This window comes from Muscardinus avellanarius (assembly GCF_963383645.1).
Source record: "Muscardinus avellanarius genome assembly, chromosome: 9".
Taxonomy (NCBI): domain Eukaryota; kingdom Metazoa; phylum Chordata; class Mammalia; order Rodentia; family Gliridae; genus Muscardinus; species Muscardinus avellanarius.
The window spans coordinates 87548317-87569253 of record NC_137795.1 but is presented as its reverse complement, the minus strand read 5'-3'; the positions used below and the strand labels follow the sequence as shown (position 1 = coordinate 87569253).

At 43.0% G+C, this 20937-nt stretch overlaps 1 protein-coding gene across 1 annotated transcript in view; it reads right to left on the bottom strand.

The window, feature by feature from the left end:
* SND1 (staphylococcal nuclease and tudor domain containing 1) overlaps positions 1-20937 on the bottom strand; it is a gene marked incomplete at its 3' end in the record, with an annotated part of 461155 nt that overhangs the window by 410312 nt on the left and 29906 nt on the right. Inside the window, exons 2-3 of the mRNA XM_080701065.1 lie at positions 8407-8556; positions 212-332 (exon numbers count right to left, since the gene is read on the bottom strand). Coding sequence (XP_080557191.1) covers positions 212-332; positions 8407-8556 — 271 coding nt within the window. The remainder of the gene's footprint in view (positions 1-211; positions 333-8406; positions 8557-20937) is intronic.

Sequence of the window (20937 nt, the reverse complement as noted above, 5' to 3'; positions counted from 1 at the left end):
AGAGTGCAGGCGTGAGCAAGGGGCAGGACCACTGGGCATGCCACTGCGCCTGTAGGCCACGTGCCCAGGACCGGAGCCATTTCCAACGTCACCTACAGCCAGCTGTCCTGGGGCTGCCCCCACCGGGACCACACTGGCCTTCCACCATGGGAAAACCAATCCTTGGAGGCACTTCCGACTCAGAGACGAGCCGCTCCTCCTCGCTGCTCACCTTTTCCAAGGTAGATCATGCCATACTCTCGCCCCTGGGGAGTCTTGTTTTCTATCGTGAAACAGACTTCCTTCCCAATCAGCTTCTTGCGAAGAAACTCTCGAGCAGGAAACGCCCAGGGCTGAAAGACAAAACAAAGGTGTCACAGGAGAACTGTCTATTACAAACCCCAACCGGATTCAGGCAACTTCAGGCCTTCGATAAACCTGAGTAGCTATGGCCTGGCCCTGCACTGGGCCCGGAGGAGACTATGAAAACTAAATACACACAATGCAGATTCCACACTTAAGGGCCTCAAAAAAAAGTGAGGGTCTGGCAGTTGGTTTACTAGCAAGAGCCCTAAAATCAGGCCTCCGAGTTTTCCAGACACTGGCAGAAGCATTTCCCCCCATCACTATCTGTTCGGTTACAGCTTACTTTGTGAATAATATTTGCCAATACTTTTATAGCACCTAACATGTGCCAGCCACTGCTTTCTATATATCAACCCACTCCCTGAGATGAGAAGCCTGGGCTCCAGGAACCACGGGGGCAAAGACACATCATAAATAACAACTACCACATCCGTTCATCCGCCTCTCTCCAGTTTACAAAGCACTCTCCCCAAAACCAATCCAGGACACTGCTGGTGCAGAGACAAGGTTTTAGTGCTATTACTGAGTAAATCCCCTGCTCAAAAAAGAGCCTTATTTATGTCACTTCTGCCACACTCAAAAGGACAGAAACAAAGTTGGGAAGACAATCCTCAAAAATATCTCCTCCTCTATGTCCTCGAGTCTGAAGCCTTCATAGGTCTCAGACGTAGAAAGACACCGGTAACAGTCTCTGGTGATGAGAATAAACTTGATAACACCGACTCCTCTCTTGTTCATTCGTGACACAGACATGGGTGGAGCTACATACCCTTGCAAGGAAATAGTCTCCATGTAGACAAGAACATAAGCAAAGAGACAATTCTGTCCCATCTCTATCACTCCCAGGACGGTTTAGACAAAGGGAGATGTCCCCTTAGAACCAGCCCTGACAAAGTGTCCACTGGCTATTGGAGTTAGTCTGGACCTAGTTCAGCAGCAGAAGTTCTCTTAAAATAAAACGGGTGTGGTGGCACATGCTCGTAATCCCAGAATTTGGGAGCCTTGAGACAGGAGGATCGTGGTTTGCAGACAATCTCAGCTACTTAGTAAGTAAGTAAGCTACTTAGTCTTAGCAACTCAGCAAGACTCTGTTTCCAAATAAAGAATAAAAAATAAGGCTGAGGGCATAGCTCGGAGGTAGAATGTCCCTGGGTTCCATCCCCAGTACAACAAAAATAAAATGAGGAGATGACAGTTCAAGGAGCATACAGTCAGTAGAAGCTCACATCCTGAAAAAGAGGCAATGCATAAATACAGTACAAAACGCAGGCATTGCCCATTACAATCTCTCGAAGTTATAGAACTCAGGCCACACCTAGGAAAAGCAAACAGTAAGTTAGTGACCTGAAAAGGAAGCCTCTGCTAACCTTTCTGGTCCATAAGGATCATTCCACAGGGTTAGCCAACACTTTTCTCAAAGGAAACCATTCATATTACTTTGCAGAAACCAGAAGCCAATCAAAAGATGGCCAGTCCACCAACTAGCAAGGCTGGCAGTCAGAAAACAGTGCTGTTATATACCACCAACTGTGAGTGGTTCTGGGAAGAACTGGTCTTGGGTTGAGGCACTCAAAGACCAGAAACCACCTTATATCCACTTGCCTGATGCTTGCTCCTTAAAGCACCAAGAGCAAAGGGGCCAAGCATTCAAAGGCAGAACTGTCTATTACAAAGGCAATCCAGACTTTGCCACACTGTGATGGCTCATTCTTATCCCCACCCCACTCCTAAAAGTGCACTACTCACCAAAAAGAGTGATGACTGATATGTGATTCCAAGTATCAGTCATACCATAGAAACAGTAATAAATCAACAATAATGATGCCACTATGTTGAATTACTTTAGTGGTCAACTACGCTAAACACTTACATAATTTTACCTGTTCCTATGATGTAGTCCTAAGTATCATTAATATTTAAAATTCAGATGAGTGTGGTGGCACACACATCTCAAGCACTTAAAAGGCTAAGGCAGGAGGATCCAAGTTGGGTGGCTAACCTGGGCAACTTGGTGAGACCCTGCCTCGAATACAAAATAAAAAAAGACTAGGAAGAGCCGGGCATGATGGCACATGTTTGTAATCCCAGTACTTTGGAGGCTGAGACAGGAGGATTGCAGGTTCTCAGCCAGCCTCAGCTACTTAGTGAGGCTCTCTGCAACTTAGTGAGACCCTGTTTCAAAATAAAGAATAAAAAAATAGGACTGGGGGTGTAGCTCAGAGGTAGAAAGAAAAAAAGAAAAAGAGTAGAGAGTATAGCTTATTGAAATAGGGTCTAAGGGTTCAATCCCCAGTATCACAAAAACAGAATTCAGTAACATTTCTTTCTTAAATGTTTAGAAAAGCTCAAATAAAACAAGTGCTTCTAAAGGAAGCTAAGACTTTGGTGCCGACTCATGTATCAAGGGCCAATTCACCAGGAAATAGATTGAACTCTTGCAAGGACTCCAACTTCTACCCACATGCAGCTCTCTAAACGCTTTCAAGACTTGCTGCAGGAACACCCTCCTCTTAGACTCTCATGTTTTACAGCTCATCAGTCACTAAGCAGCAAGAGAAAGACACTAGAGGTCTAAGATGGACACAGACCTAACTGCTCAGGAAAAAACACATTTTAGTTTCTGCAATCTTCCTTCCCTAAACCAGCCTTCAAGTTATGCTGTATTCTACCCACAGCTGGGAAAATTCTGTAACCACATACGATATTAGCTAAGAAGAGACCATCAGGAGACTCAGAGCTATGTGAGATGGACCAGCGCTCCTCACAAGGGCACAGGAGCACTCCGGGGAAGAATCCTTGAGGAAACGGAGCCGGCCAGTGCCTCCATCTCTGCCCCCAGGTCTCCTGTCCACCCAGGCTTCTGACTCAAAACAATCTCCCAGAACTCTAAAAGGCAAGTATAGGGAAACTGCTTAAAGTATTTATCAAAGCCAGAATAGAGTTAGGTATGGTGGCTCATGCCTGTAATCCCAGTACTTGAGAGGCTAAGGCAGGAGGACTACAAGTTTGAGGACAGCCTCAGCAACTTAGGATCACTGCCGCATTTCTCATGAAAATACTATGTAGCTTCACACACAGCAGGAGCTCAAGTAATCTGTGGGAAATAAGTATATAAATCTATAAGTCCTCCAGTGCCCGTCAGTGCAGTGTCTAGGCCAGGAGTAGGGGCAGAGATGGCTGGGACATACTGTGGAGCTGCTGTCACTGCCACAGGAATTACAAGAAGAGTGTCACTAGAAGATGCCAGGAGGAAGGCGAAGAAGAATCTTGGCCAGTGACCAGTGACACAAAGAAAAACACAGGAACAATAACGCTGTCACTTTTGTGTGCGTATGTGTGGTACTGCGGACTGAACCCAGGGGCATTCTACCTCCCAGTTATTCCCTTAGCCCTATTTTTAACTTTATTTTGAAACAGGGTCTCACTATGTTGCTGAAGCTAGCTTCAAACTTGCGATTTTCCCATTTCAGCCTCCCCGAGTACTGGGATCACAGGTGTGCACCACCACGCCCGGCCCAATCCTTCATGGATGTAAAAAAAGCTAGACAATGGCCCCCAGAACAGTGGAAAGCCTGGCTGAGTGGGGCCCACGGCGCAGCACACCCAACCCGTATTTACCCAAGGCCTGCTTGCATCAGGCGCCGAGTAGCCACAAGGACAGAGGAGAGGAAAGCTCCTTTTAAGTGCTGGCAGAGAAAAACATTCAGACCTGGAAGGAAATGCTGTGAATGCCCTGAGAGAACAAAGGTGAGACGCAAGGAAGAGTCAGGTGTGACTTCTTAAAAGTCTGGATCTTAAAAGGCAGCAGGTTCCGCTACCCATGCTGCTGGGGAAGGAACTCGTGATGGAGAGCAAGCAGCTCCAGCTAAGGCCTGGAGGAGGGTGGAGTCAGGGCTCCAGGGAGGAGGCTGGGAGTTCTGGCAGAAACAAAGTCAAATTACAAGCGGGCTGCATACCAGGCTAAGACAAGGTTTGTCAATGAGAAATCACTGAGGCATCTGAGAACAGAATATATGAGAGAGAATAAATGAAATTATGTTTCAAAAGGATCTAGGATAGCTGGACATGGTAACTGGTGACACAAGCCTGTAATTCTAGTACTTGTGGCGCTGAAAGAAGATTGAAAATGAACAGCCTCAGCAACTTAGTGAGACCCTATTTCAAAATAAATAAATAAAATAAAATAAAGTAAGTCAGGGTAGAATGCCCCTAGGTTCAAGCCCCAGCACTACCAAAACTTAAAAAAAAAAAAAAAGATCTGGATGGAGGATGTGGTGGCACATGCCTGTAGTCCCAGTACTTGAGAGGCTGAGTCAAGAGGATAACAAATTCCAAGCCAGCCAGATCCTATTCCAAAATAAAAATAAAAAGGGCTGGAGGAGTAACTCAGAGGTAGAATGCCTCTGAGTTCAATCCTCAGTTTAAAAAAAAAAAGGATCTGGCCTGTGAAGAAGGGATTAAAGGGAAGGAGATGAAGGCCAAGGCACTATTATTTCAATATTCCAACCACATGATCAGAATTGGAAAAAGAACAATTACTATGGTAATGAAATGCCAAGAATGGATAAGAGAAGACTCTAAGCAGGATTTCTAGGTCTTGATAAAAAAAAAAAAAACCCGGATGTTGGGGAGCTGTGGAGGGTGGAAACAAGAACTAGGGAAAGCATGGTTCTGGTCCGAGTTACCAGGTGGCATTACTGATAACCTGCAGAGTAGTTGCCAAGGCATAAAAAGAGAAAAAACAGATCACAACAGGTAAGGAAAGACTAGGTGTTAGGAAGGACTACTGGCCAGATAAGGGGGCGGGGGTGGGCACTCCAGTAATCCCAATACTTGCAGGCTAGGAGAGGAGAATTACACGTTCAAAGCCAGCCTCAGCAATTTGGTGAGACCCTGTTTTGTTTTGTTTGGTGGTACTGGGGATGGAACCCAGGGGCCTTCTACCTCCGGGCTATATTCCCAGACCTATTTTATATTTTTTATTTGGAAACAGGGTCTCTTAAGCCAGCTTTTTTCAAATAAAGCCAGCTGCTTTCAAATAAAATATAAAATAGGTCTGGGAGTGTAGCCCGGAGGTAGAAGGGTTTCCAGGAACCTCGGTACCACCAAAAAAATAATAAAAAAATAAGAAGTCCTAGAAGTGGACCCTGGAGATAAAAAGCCCCTCGGCTCAATCCCCAGTGCCAAAAAAAAAAAAAAAGAGAGAACTAAAAAAAAGAACTAGTGTGGGCTAGGAAAGGGTAAAATCCGTAGCTATCAAATACTTTTATTTCCCAGGGATCTTTGAAAAGTTACTATGGTAAGATTGAGTCACTCTTGAAAAGATAAAAACCCTAGACTATATAAATACATGGAACTGTAATGGAATGCCAGGTAAGATTACATGGTATTCTAGCTAGGATAGCTCTGGTCGGATTCTATTATCCTGTAACTTGGGGTAGATTTATGATATTTCGGAACATGTTCCAACAGGACCTGTGTTTCTCTGCCCGATATTCTCACCCACAAAATGGGAAATTAAAACACAACATTCCTTTCTTAGAGGCTACAGTACTTTTTTCTTCTGGGGAAATGAACTTGATCAGTTCTGAGAATGGTCAAGACTCTCAAAAGCAAACCGTTATACAATAACTGAAAGGAAGAGAACCATACAAACTATTCGTTTATTTACTTGGTTAGCACCCAAGATTTGAAAAATGCTGAAAGAGATGCAATCTTTAGTACTCTAACAGCAGTAGTGACTACCACAACTAACATTTATTAACTACTTTATAATGTGCCAATAAGCACATTGCAATTCATTTAATCCTCATTAAACCACCTTGAGGTGGATGTTACATATTATTCCCAACACTGGCGGTTACTAGTGGAGGGCCAATGAAAAAGAACTGATTTTGATCTATGTAGTCATTATCCTGAGAATCTAACTGGTTGATGATGATAGAATAATTATGGGTGATTTTTCTCTATCTCTATTATCTATAAAGTTCCTTCACTGTTTTTGGCTGGGGGTGGGGGGTGGGGTGCTAGGGATTAGCCCAGGGCCTAGCGAATGCTAGACAAGTGCTCTACCACTGAGCTACACCTCCAGCCCTTCACTGTCTTCCCCCCACCCACCACCCCTTGGTGCTATGGATTGAACCCAGGGCCATTCTACCTCTAGCTATACCCCATGCACTGTTTTGTGTTTTGTTTTGTGTTTTGCTTGTGTGTGGGGAGGGGGGTTACTGTGGATGGAACCCAGGGGCATTTTAACTCCTAGCTACACCGCTAGCCCTATCTTTTATTCATTTTATTTTCAAAAAAGGGTCTCATTGAGTTCCAAAGGGACTCACTAAGTAGCTGAGGCTGTCCTAGAACCACGATTCTCTAGTCTCAGCCTCCCGAATACTTAATTACAAGCGTGCATCACCACACCTGGCTCTGCTTTATTTTTTTGGAAACAGGGTCTCCCTGGGTTGCTGAGAATCTTGCTAAATTGCTACAGCTGGCTTCAAACCTGATTCTCATCTCAGCCTACCAAATACTGGGATTATAGGTGTGCACCCAGCTCTATCAAAACTTAAACAAAATGCCCTTTGTTACAGATGAAAAATACTGTATCTTCATGAGCTCTTGTGTTTTGTTCTGGGAAGACCAGAAAATGAGGTATTTATTTGCCCAGCATCATCAAGTACAGGTAAAGGGTAAATAATTAAAATCTAGAAGTTTCATTTTTCCCCCCGGTATTAGGGACTGAATTCAAGCTATAATGGCAGCCCTTAAAAAAAAAAAAAAAAAAGGACACCGCTATATTGCTTAAGCTGGCCTCCAACCTGCTATCCTGTCTTAGCCTTCCAAGAACTAGGATTACAGGTGTGTGCCACTGCTCCTGCCTAAGCAATTTCATTTCCGATAGAACCAAGCACCTCTGTTTCAAAGTGTAGAAGCCAAGAAGACTGAACCTTGCCCAACTAGGACTTCTGGAAGCTGCCTACAGAGGAAAGAAATTACAGACTCAAAAGCAGACCATATAGAAGCCATGGTGGCCAGACATTAGAGTTGAAATCATCACAACACAATAGGGAGCTGTGAGTTGCTGAGAAACTAATGAAACTCCCTCCTTGAAAAGTTAGTGCTTCTCTGGTCAGGCGTGGTGGCGCACACTTGTAATCCCCGCGCTTGGGAGGCTGAGACAGGAGGATCGCACAGGTTTGAAGCCAGCCTCAGCTACTTAGTAAGGATCTCAGCAACTTAGACCCTGTTTCCAAATAAAGTATAAAATAGGTCGGGGAGTATAGCCCGGAGGTAGAAAGCCTCTGTACCACCAAAACCAAAAAAAGTTAGTGCTTCCACAAAAATTTACAAACGTGCGCGCGTGTGTGTGTGTGTGTGTGTGTGTGTGTTGGTGGTGGTACTAGTGATTAAACCTAGGGACATTCTATCTCTGAGCTACATCCCCAACCTTATTTTATTTTTTATTTGAAAGCAGGGTCTAAGTTGTGGAGGGCCTAAGTAGCTCCTGTCTCAACCTCCCAAGTACTAGGTTACTGGCGTGTGCCACCATGCCCAGCTAACAATTTCATGAAATTCACAGAGACCTTTAGGGACACACAGATCCCATATAAAAATCTGTAACAGAGGGCACAGCCTTTATGGTAGGTTACTATTTATGAAAACGTTATATAGACATTAACTGTGGAAGGAGACACAGGTGCCAATGATAGCAATTCTCTCGGGGATGTGGGGGGAGTGCTATGTCTCTCCGCTCTTCTCTAACTGACTGATCTGAAATGGCTAGGATTACCTAGGCATTCCCAATCTATGACCAAAGAGCAGGGAAAACACGGACCAGCCCAGCCTATGGGAAAGAGTTCAAGCAAAAGCCCTGAGGCCTGCTGACCACTGCTAAGGTAGAAAACGTATACACCAGGCACAAGCCACTGGGGTACCTCCAGAACCATTTGTGATGTGCTATCAAAATCCTTCAAATACCCCCCCCCCCAAAAAAGCAAATCCAAATCACATCCGTCGAGGAAGAGATCAGGCTTGTACCTAGGTCCACCCCTTGGAAGCACCTACCTCATCAGGGGTGTCTTTAGCGTCTGGTTGCGCAGCAGCCGCACGGCGGGCGAGATTGCCAGCACGAATGTTGCTCAGGTTGATCTGCCTCTCGGGAGGCGGCCCGCCGCGAGGCTGCCCTCGGACAATGATGGCGCACCCCGACAGGACCTAGGCAGGGAGAGAGAGAAAATTAGTGGTCTGGAGGTACTGTCACCATCACGCAGGTTGTTCCCAATGTGGCCCCGCACCTACAATGGTACCCGGCACGTGAGAGGCCCTCAAAGTTTTACTGAATAACTACAGGAACAGCGCTACTATTAATTTTATGAAATACTTAAATATTGGCTCAGATATGAAAATGATGAACCTGAAAGTACAAGTAAGAATTAAACCACAGAAAAGTGAAATAAATAGACTGGGATGAAAAGGAATGTGAAACAAGGACATTTATAATAATCTTTCTAAAGTTCACTGCAGCGAGCACCATGGCTTGTGCTCTCAATTATTAAGTTAAAACAAGGTACAGCGGTGCATACTTCTTATCCCAGTACTTGGGAGGCTGAGACAGAAGGATCGCGGGTTCATGACTAGCCTCAGCTACTTAGGCCCTCTGCAATTTAGGGAGACCTTGTTTCAAAATAAAGAATAGAAAATCAGGCTAGGGGTATAGCTTGGAGGTAGAATGCCCCTGGGTTCTATCGCCAGCAACACACACACACACACACACACACAAAATCCCATCATTCTATTCTAGGATTGAGACAAGCAACAAAAGACTTAAACGGGAAAGCTGAACGAAGAAGCCCTTTCATATCTATACACACCATCCAGGAGGAACCGAGCATGCCTGTGGCCTGGCAAGAAACACTGAAGTACACAGCCTAATTAGAAAGCAGAATCTAATATGCCTCTCAAGGCTCCCAAGTGGCCTCTCCTTTCACTTCCATGAGGAAGGGGTCATGCACAAACTCATGTGCGACTCAGAAAACCACCCCAAAGCTCACTGGCACTTATCTTTTTAAATACTGGCAAGACCCTGCCGGAGCTAGCCAGCAAAAGTATGGGTTCTGAAGAGAGGCGTGAGGATGAAGAATTTTTAATTCTAACGTGAGGGAGCCGCCAGCCTACTATCTCTACTGGCCGAGCCCTGTTCCTGGGTCAATATTTCCTACTGGTCGACAACTACACCTGGGTCAGTAGTCTCTATTGCGCCGACACTCCCAGCCGACGCCTACTTCTGGGTCAATCTCATCTCTACTGCGCCAACGCTGGGTTTGTTTTTCCAGAGGTATTTATACAGTCACAGGTCAATCAATATCCTCGTGCTACCACCACCAGAATACAATAAAGACCAATACAAAACACATATATTACAGATAGGTTAATCAGTACCCTCGTGCCATCACCATCTGATCTTCTCCCCAAACCTTGTTGACTCTGGGCAAAGAACAGTCAGCTGAGTCAGAGACACTAATCTAGGGGAAAGCCTTAATGGCTCCCCACAGGACACAAGTTTTGTTTTTTTGGTTTCTTGGGTTTTTTGGGCGGATCTGGGGATGGAATCCAAGGGCATTTGACCTCCGAGCTACATCCCCTGTCCTGTTTTTTTTTTTCTTTATTTTAAAACAGGGTCTCACTGAGTTGCAGAGGGCCTCACTAAGTAGCTGAGGCTGTCTATGAACTGCGATCCTCCGGTTTCAGCCTCCCAAATGCTGGGATTACAAGTGTGCGCCACCACGCCTGGCAGGACACAAGTATTTAACAGTGAATCCTACTATGCATAATGATAATGCACAATAAAAAAAAAAGAAAGAAAAAAAATTTGTAGGGCAGAGAAGAGAAGGATTTCATGAGAGAGAAGGGAAGCAGGAGCATGCAGAAAAAACGACCCAGGTATTCAAGCTGATTTTGCTCAGCAAGGCACACTGCAAACAGGTGGGCTCAGGCACGAGCTTAACTAGAGCTGCCAGACTCTCGATTCCATGACTCAAATCGAGAAGCTGCTGCTCAAAGGTTAGGCGCTAGGGGGTTCGAGGGCTCTGTCAATGGAGAACACCGCAGAGAGACGGGGCGTTCTCTGTCAAGAGAAGCTCCGTGTGAAGAAGCTGAAGAGAGGAGGGGATATGAGGGGCGTCCTCCCACAGGCATCCACTCCCTGCCTCTGTACTATCAGTAATGCTTTTTGAAAATATAGACTTTGATTGGTGCATTCTAATTATTGATCACAATGAGGTTCAGAATAGAAGAGGCACATAGGCACTTGGTGTCTCCTCCTGCTTCTGTCCCTTCCCTGTATGTGTTGGTGAATTTGTGTCGATAATTTTGTATATGGACATAGCATTATTTGAATCGTTTCCTTGAAGTCTATCCAAGACAAACAGGTACGCCCGCGCGCGCACACACACACGCACACGTGCACACACACACCTCCCTTAATCCCTTTCCGCTAATTTACTAAAATCTCTCATTTATCTGAAGTCTCTTGTTTCCCAAGTCCTTTAACTTCTACACACTTTCTGAGACTGGCCGATCTCACTTCACACATTTTTTTTAGTTCCATTCACTTTCCTGTAAATGACATACTTTTGTTCTTTTTTTATGATGAGTAAAATTCCACTGTGCGTTCCATCCATCTGTTGATGAACACCTGGGCTGGCTCCACAATTCCCCTCCCACTACGTATAGGAGCCAAGTCATTCAAACATACCACACTTTCTTTTAGTGATCTCTATTTCATTTTCTAAGCATTCTTAAAACTCTCTCCACCTGGCCTTTCTTGTCAATAGTCTGCTTAGGCTCTGCCTCAATAAAAGTATTTTAACGAAGCCCAGCATGGTGGTGCACCCTTGCAATCCCAGTATTTGGAAGGCTAAGATGAGGATCTCAGGTTTGTGGCCAGCCTCAGCTACTTAGTGAGGCCCTCTGCAACTCAGTGAGACCCTATTTCAAAATAAAGAGTAAGCCAAGCATGGGGGCGCATGCTTGTGATCCCAGAATTCGGGAGGCAGAGACCAGAGGATAGTGGTTCGCAGACAGCCTCAGCTACTTAACGATGCCCTTCGCAACTCAGTGAGACCCTGTTTTAAAACTAAAAAGACTAAAAAATAAAGCAGGAGGTGTAGCTCAGAGGTACAATGCCCTTGGGTTCCATCCCCAGTACTGAAAATAAAATAAAATAAAGTAAAATAGGGAGTGGGAGTTAGAATGCCTGGGTTCAATTCCTAGTACCACAATACACACACACACACACACACACACACACACACACACAATTATATATATAATTAGGTAATATATAATATTAATATATATAATATATATTATATATTATCTAAGTTCTCCACCAAATAAAACCAAGGAGAAATACTTTGAGGTGTGTTGGTGAGTACTTTATATGTCTAAATAAAATATGTAAAAAAAAGGCCAAGGGTCTATAAATCAGACAATGTAAATCTCATATGGCCTCAGGTTCTTTTTCCTCCCTGAAAGACCTGCCATGTAAGTTCATTATCTTTATAGAGTTATCATGATTGGTGTGTTTATTAATTAAACCAATACATACTTATTGAGTGCTTACTATGTGCAGGGCATTGGTTGAATAAGTGGCATAATTCAGTGAAACAAGAATCAAATTTTTCTGCTCTTGGAGAACTGATATTCTTGTGGGGGGGGAATAGTAAACATCATAAGTAAAATACATCATTTATCAGAATTTTTAATTTCAGAAGAATTGTGTTATGACTAAGAAGAACCAGTCACGGGTAATTGATCTGCCAAAGCTGCACTGACTGATTCATGTTGCAAACTTTCACGGATGCGGTAATTATCCTTAATTGCTAATTTATAGGGCATAGAAAACAGTCATATGGTTACTGCTTTATCCAATTATACTAATAAAATGATATATTCCAGAAAAATGATCTTAGGACTACCTGATACAGCAGGGGGCTGTGAAAACAGCTGTCACAATGAGTCCGTTTAACTGAGCTTATGGACTAGACAATCTCGGCTCTGCCAAGAGAGAGTGCATAGGTACACGGTGTGATTCAAGGGACTAGCTTCAGGGCACAAGTCAGATGGTGACAAAGGTTGAGAGCGGGCAGTTGAGAAGGAAAATGGGGACTCAGGTGAAAGCCACTTACAGGTTCACTGGGAGACTTCTCAACAGTGAAACACTATATGGGCCACCACTAAAATGTTGCCCAGCAACAGGAACACCACATTAAATCTTCACTAGATTCTGTTAAGTGATTCGGTGTGTTTAACTTTAATTCCCAGGCCAGTGACATGAGAAGGCAGAAAGCTTCTTATACAAAAACCTAGCTTCACTATAGACACAGCAACGATGGTGACTGCAGAGAAATTCTGACCTACGTCAATGGTGCCAGCAGTTTTCCAGTCCAAGAGCAAAAACCCTCTTGGACTGAGAATGGCATCTTCTACAGCCCTGCAGTTCTGCCTACAGAGATATGACAGGTATATGGCAATAGCAACATCTGCCAATATGAAGAACTAGTGCAACAAATGAGGTCAGGGACTGGGGGAATGGCTCAGGGGGAGACCTCTTGCCTTGTACACAAGAGGCCCTGGGTTTGAGCCTCGGCACCACAACGGAAGTGATGAAAGCAGGCACCTGAATAAAAAGTCTTGAAATAAAACCTAAGTATAAATCTTCAAGGTAATAGCTTCTTAGATATGACACCAAAGAAGCCAGACATGGTGGTATTGCATGCCTATAATCCCAATACATGAGAGCCTGAGATAGGAGGATCACAAGTTCAAGGCCAGCCAAGGCAGTTAAGCAAGACTCTTTCAAAATAAAAAATAAAAACAGGTTGGGGTGTATCTTAGAGATAGAATGCCCCTGGGTTCAATCTCCAGTACCACAAAAAATAAATTATAAAAGAATGACAGCAAAGACACAAGCCAACCAAAAAAATCCTTTTAAAGATAAAGTGGAGCCGGGAGTGGTGGTGCATGCTTGTAATCCCAGCATTTGGGAGGCTGAGACAGGAGGATCCGGGTTCACAGACAGCTTCAGCTACTTACTAAAGCCCTTTGCAACTCAGTGAGACCCTGTTTCAAAATATAGAATAAAAAATAGTTCTGGGGGTATAGCTTGGAGGTAGTATTCCCCTGGGTTCCATCCCCAGTACTGCCAAAAAAAAAAAAAAAAAGAAAGAAAGAAAGAAAAATAAAGTGGCTTTTATCAAAATTAAAAACACTATGCCTCAATGAACACTTCAATGAACATTTACCAAGAAAGTGAAAAAGAAAAAGAAAAAAAAAAAAAAACAAGATTTGCATGGCTGGTAACTGTCTAATATCCAGAAAAAGAACTACATAATCAAAAGGTAAGTAACCAACTAAAAACAGGCAGAGGACATTTGAATAGACATCTGAATAAACATTTACCTAAAAACAGACACAAATAACCAGTAAGCACATAAAGAGATGCTCAAGAGCCTAAGTCATCGAGGAAATACAAACCAAACCACAGTGTTGCACCATTTCAAGCCACTAGGCCACTGCAATCAGCAGACAGTGAGGCTCAGTGGCGCATGCCTGTGCTTCCAGCAAGGGAAGCGAAGGCGAGATGCTTGCTGGAGCCCGGGAGTTTCAGGTGACCCTGATCAACACAGCAAGACCTCATCTCAATAAAATAAAGAAAGACATTAAGAACTGTTGAAACCAGACACGATGGTGCATACCTGTAATCCCAATATTTGGAGGCGACGACAGGAGGATCCCAGGTTCAAGACAAGCCTCAGCAACATAATGAGACCATGTTTCAAAATAAAAAATAAAAAAAAGCTGGAGGTGTAGCTCAGAGATAGAACATTCCTGAATTCATTCCCCAGTACTATTTTCTAAAAAATTAATAAAAAGAAGTGTTGACAAAGATATAGAAGAATCAGAACTCCCACTGTTGCTAGTAATGCATCTGCTTGGAAAACACTTACCAAATGACCCAAGAATTCTACTGATAGCTATGAACCCAAAAGAAATGAAAACATATGTCTACACAAAAACTTGGAGACAGTGTCTATTGCAGCCAGGATAGTGGCACATACCTCTAATCCCAGTACTTGGGAGGCTGAGACAGGAGGATCACAGGTTCAAAGCCAGCCTCAGCAACTTAGCAAAAATCTGTTTCAAAATAAAAAGTAAGCCAGGGGTGGTGGTGCACACTTATAAGCCCAGTGCTTGGGAGGCTGAGACAGGAGGATCGCACAGGTTCAAAGCCAGCCTCAGCTACTTGGTGAGGCTCTCGGCAACTTAGTGAGACCTTGTTTCCAAATAAAGTATAAAATAGGCCTGGGAATATAGCCCGGGGGGTTAAAAAAAAAAAAAGCCCCTGGGTTCCACCCCCAGTACAATAAATAAATAAATAAATAAATAGTAAAAAGGGGCTAGAGTATAGTTCAGAGGTAGAATGCCCCTGAGTTTAATCACCAGTACAAAAAAAAAAAAAAAAAACGCTCATTGCAACATCATAGTAGCCAAAACATGTTCATCAACCAATAAATAAATAAATAAAATGTGGAATATCCACATAACCAGAATATGATTCAGAAGTAAAAATAAATTAAGTCCTGAATAATTCCACAACATGGATGAACCTTAAAAAACATCTGCTAAGAAGGCAGACAAAAAGGCCACATAATGAATGTTTCCATTATATAAAATGGCCCAAATAAGCAAATCCATATAGGCCAAGAGTAAATTAGTGGTTCCCAGGGTCTAAGGGGAAGGAAGAATGGGGAGTGATTGCTAACAAACAATAGGGTTTCTTTGGAGGTGATGAATATGTTCTGGAATAGGCAGTGGTGGTGGTTGTAAGAACATAATAAGCACTAGTGACATGCATATCTAAATAGGATGAATTTTATGTTATCTAGATCACATAAAAAATGTTTAAAGCCTAAGACAGAAGTTAAAAAAAAAATAAGAACATTAAATGTGTATTTCACTAGCCAGACGTCCACATTCTTACAGGAACATTAGGTATTTAGCTAAACAACATTAACAATTTTTCAAAAAGGCAGCCTGAGACTCAAGTGGGCCCGGTGACTCACCACAGAAAGGACTAGCGTCAACCCTCAAGTCCTCTAGAAATAATGAGGTAGAGAGTTACAGGAAGGAGCGAGAACTCAGAGAAATCTACCAAACTCTTAAAAGGATGAAAAAGACCAGAAACAATGAGCTCTTTCTCAGAAAGAAAATGGCAAGTACTTTGTGTGCCATACAGAAAGGAGAACCAGGAGAGTCATGGGTGGAATGGCCACACTGCCATCTGGAAACTTTTTAACAGCCACACCCAAAGGCGGGATGTAGGAACAGGCTAAGGACTCTCCTCTCAACAAGACATTTTCTTTTTTTTTCTTTTTTTTTGGGGGGTAGGGGGGGTTCTGAGTACTTTGAACCCAAGGGCATTCTACCTCCAAGCTATACCCCCAGCCCTTTTTATTTTGAAACAGGGTCTTGCTAAGTTGCTGAGGCTGGCCTCAAGCCTGTGATCCTCCTGTCTCAGCTTCCCAAGTACTGGGATACAAGCATGTGCCACCACATCTGGCTTGAATGAGGCGTTTTGTACACCTAAAAAATACCATCAAGAGATGAGGAAGCAGCTGCTGTAGAAAGGGCAGGCAAGGTTTGAGCCTGGTGGATAGATTTTAACACAGCAAAACATCTGAACGACTGAATAAACACACACCAACTGAAGAAACACTAAATTGGAAAAGTTTCAGAAAGTACATCATGAAAAATCATCGTGGCAACCAGAGCTGTTGTCTCTACAGGAAGAATCATCTCTTGAAAATTAAAAAGTCATTTAGACAAAGCAAGCGAACCCAATAACATAAGCTGTGTGGTCTGGAAGGATATTCCCAGACCACTAGCCAACACGGTCAGCTTCTTTTTTCCTTCTTTTATTTTCTGGCAAAAACAAAAGACAAACCTAAGTTCAAGGGCCCAACATTTAAAGGCCAAGAACTGACAGCCCGGGACCTCACTGCTGTTTCACTGGCTCCGAATACACTGGCTCCCAAGTCAGCGGTAGCACCAACTGGGCCTCCGGTTGCAGAAGGAGTTTAAAAAAATTTTTGGGGGGGCAGGGGATCATCTACAAAGAGAGATAAGATAAAGGGAGCATTTTACAACTGAAAAATCTGAAAACAAGACATATAAAGTGACTTTTGCATAAAATAGCAAGGCAGGTTATCTGATGGCAGAGTCAGGACCAGAACAGAAACCACCTAGTCGTGATACTGTGCCAAGTGTGAAAACAAGCCTTGGGCATTCTGTTAAAATGATATCTGAAGTTACCTACTGATTTAATTTCTGTGTGTGTGTGTGTGTGTGTGTGTGTGTGTGTGTGTGTGTGTGTGGGTGGTACTGGGGATTGAACCCAGGAGCAGTCTACCTCTGAGCTTCACCTCCAGCCCAATTTTTTTATTCTTTATTTTGAAACAGGGTCTTACTAAGTTGTAGACGGCCTCAGAAGATGCTGAGCAAACTTGTAATCCTCCTGTCTCAGCCTCCCAAGTATTGGGATTACAAGCATGTGCCACCACACCCGGCCTTGATATAATCTATGACCAACTAAAGATCTCTCTCAGCTTCTATGTGCCAGCACAGCAGGTGTCAGAGACCAAATCGCTAAGCAAGTAAAGCTTCCATGAGCTGGCTAATCCACATCAAACCAACATTTACTAAACACTATCACATGCAAGGCGAGCAGACTTAAGAGCTCAATATTAGCTGGGCGTGGTGGCGCATTAGGGAGGCAGAGACTGGAGGATCATGGTTCATGGACAGCCTCAGCTACTTAGCAAGGCTCTTTGCAATTCAGTGAGACCTGTTTCAAAAATAAGACTAAAAAATAGGGCTGGTTGGTGTGGCTCGGAGGTAGAATGCCCCTGGGTTCCATCCCCGGTACGAAAAAAAAAAAAAAAAAAAAAGAGTTCAATATTATAAAAGAATACCCACAAGAGGAAAAAAAAAATCACAATTGACAAACTATGGTCTACTGTGGCTCCCCACCCAAGTTCAGCTCACCATCTATTTTTGTACTAATTTCTAAAGGGGGGGGGGTCTGAGACTATTATGTAACATGTAGAGCATGAAATTCAAATTTTAAATGTTCATAAAGTTTTATTGGAACATGCCAAGTTCATTCATTTGCAGACTGTCTAGAGCTACTTTCACACTAGAACAGTAGAGCTGAGTGGTGGTGACAGAGACCATTATGGCTTGCAAAGCCTAGAATATTAAACTACCTGGCCCTTTATAGTTTACCAACCCCTGACATGAAGCCCTATGACAAGGGAGTGAAATAAAAACTAGTTCTGTACAAGTACCCAGAAAAAAAAAAAAAAAAACCTCTGGACCAATTCAAGGTGTTTAAATCGCTCATTTTTATAAGAGGAACTGCAGCATCTAGCAAACAGAACTTAGTTTCAGAATCAAAATCAAATTGATGAGCCAGGTATGGTGGCGCACGCTTGTAATCCCAGTACTTGGGAAGCCAAGACAGGAAGATCAGGATTCAGGGCCACCCTCGGCTACTTAGTGAGGCCCTCCACAACTCAGTGAGACCCTGTTTCAAAATAAAGAATAAAATATTGGGCTGGGGGGTGTAGCTTGGAGGTAGAATGCCCCTGGGCTCTCCCTCCTGCACCACACACACACAAAATTCAAATCGATTTAAGTAATGACCTTAGAAAATTACCCAATTGGCTCTAGTAGCCTCAGTTTCAAGTTTCATCATTAATAGGCAAAAAATATCCATAAGCCAGGCATAGTGACTCACACCTTTAAGCCCACTTGAGAGGCTGAGAAAGGAGGATTACAAGTTCAGTGCAAGCCTCAGCAACTCAGTAAGATCCTGTTTGAACACAAAAATAAAAATGGCTGGGAATGGGCAATGTGTATATGTATGTCCACACAAGTTTTTTACCCCATTATGATGTATGAATACAATGCACCAATAAAAATTTTTTTTTTAATTGGCTGGGGGTGCTGAGTGTGGTGGCACATGCTTGTAATTCCAGCATTCGGGAGGCAAAGACTAGAAGATCGCAGTTTGCAGACCACCTCAGGTACTTAGCAATGCCCTCACAACTCCGTGAGACCCTGTTTAAAAACTAAAAACATAAGCCGGGAATGGTGGCGCACGCTTGTAATCCCCGCGCTTGGGAGGCTGAGACAGGAGGATTGTGCAGGTTCGAAGCCAGCCTCAGCTACTTAGTGAGGCTCTCAGCAACTTAGCAAGACCCTGTTTCCAAATAAAGTATAAAATCGGTCTGGGAATATACCCCAGATGTAGAATGTCCCTGGGTTCCACCCCCAGTACCACCAAAACAAAACATAAAAAATAAAAAGACTAGCCAGGCGTGGTGGTGCATACTTGTAATCCCCACAGTTGGTAGGCAGACAGGAGGATCACACAGGTTCGAAGCCAGCCTCACTGGCTTAAGAGACCCTGTTTCCAAATAAAAATATAAAATAAGTCTGGGAGTGTAACCCAGAGGTAGAAAGCCCCTAGGTTCCATCCCCAGTACCACCAATAAATAAATAAATAAACTAAAAAATAGGGCTGGTGGTATAGCTTAGAGATGAAATGCCCCTGGGGTTTCATCCCCAGTACTACCAAAAAAAAAAAAAAAAAAAAAAAAAAGGCTGGGGGTATAGGTTGGAGGTAGAATATCCCTGGGTTCAATTCCCATGCCCCCCCCCCAAAAATTAATATATACATATCCATCCATGAGAGCTGTTATAAAAACTAAATAAAAGAATAATGTACTTAGCACAGAGCCAGGCCCAAAGATACAAAAAATGCAAGCTGACAGTTAACTACAAGAAGCTCAAGGGTTGGGGATATAGCTCAGTGGTAGAGCACTTGCCTTGCATGTGCAGAGCCCTGAGTTCAATATACAGCACAAAAAAAGAGGAGAGGAAGGGAGAGAAAAGAGTGATTTAAAACAAGGACTGGAAATGTACGTACAACAGAAGACAGACATTTCCTCTAGGGCATAAAAGTAACTATCACAGAATTCATCAGTCGGAATTACATAGGTAACCTGTAATCTAGCCCTCTGGGTTTATCAATTAAGATATGCACTCTCTAATCTAAGTGCCTATCAATATCTCTGTCCTAAGAAGTTATTATAATAAGTACCATCTCTTAAGCTCCCACTGTTCTAAACTTCATACCTGACAAAATATCTCAGTAAAGGTGGCCCCAGGTGATATGGCCAAGCAGAACCAGGAATTCTGAAAGACTTAGCATGGTCTTGAGTTTGACAAACTCAATTAAAAATTAACCTGAATATGTGGTAGTCCTCCCTCTACAAATGAGGATAAAGGCTACCACCTTCTTTGGTTGGTTGATTTTATGTATTTGTGTGTGTGTGTGTGTGTGTGTGTGTGTGCGCGCGCGCGGCGCGCACGTGTGTATGTATGTATGTGTGTGTGTACACTAAGGACTGAACTGAGGAGATTCTACCTCTGAGCTACACGCCCAGCCCTGTTTTATTTATTTTGAAACAGAATCTCACTATGTTGCAGAGAGCCTCACTAACTTGCTGAAGCTGGCCTTGAACCTGCTATCCTCCTGTCTCAAGCAAGACTGTTTCAAAACAAAAAATAAAATAGGGTTGGGTAGGAAGCTTGGAGGTAGAATAACCCTGGGCTCAATATCCAGTTTAAATAAATGAATAAATGAGGCAGGTTAAAAGATCTTTCATTGGCCATAACTGAAACAACTTCTAATATCAAAATAATAGTAATAGCCAGGAGTGGAGGTTTACGCCTGTAATCCCAGTACTTGGGAGGCTGAAACAGGAGGATCTCAGAGGTAGAATGCCCCTGGGTTCCATCCCCAGTACCACAAAAAGCAAACAAACAAACAAAAATAATAGTAATGGATTACAATTCACTGAATGAATAAACATGAAAGAAAAAGTGCTATAAAAATAGAATGCCGGCGTGGTGGCGCACACCTGTAATCCCCGCGCTTGGGAGGTGGAGACAGGAGGATCGCGCTGGTTCGAAGCCAGTCGCACAGGCTTAAGAGACCCTGTTTCCAAATAAAAATATAAAATAGATCTGGGAGTGTAACCCGGAGGTAGAAGGGCTTCCAGAAACCCCAGTACCACCAAAAAAAAAAAAATATATATATATATATATATATATATACATATACATATACATATACATATATATAGAACAATAATAAATATAGATTCAATACTAGAATTAGAAAATCATTACTTGACAACAATCCCACTAATAATTGGTTCAGGCAAGAATCATCAATGGTGCTAAAACTAGTAGATGAATATTTGATAGAGAACAGATATGTGCATAATCTGAAAATGTCATCTCATAAAGTACTAATTACATGTTAATTATTAATAACTAATGTAAAAACACTCATTACTTATATAAAATACTTATTAGCTAAAATTACATTGGAGAAACCTGGCTGATACCATCTTAATCAAGTAATTAAAGTTATCTGCACCATTACTAATGGGACAGTGA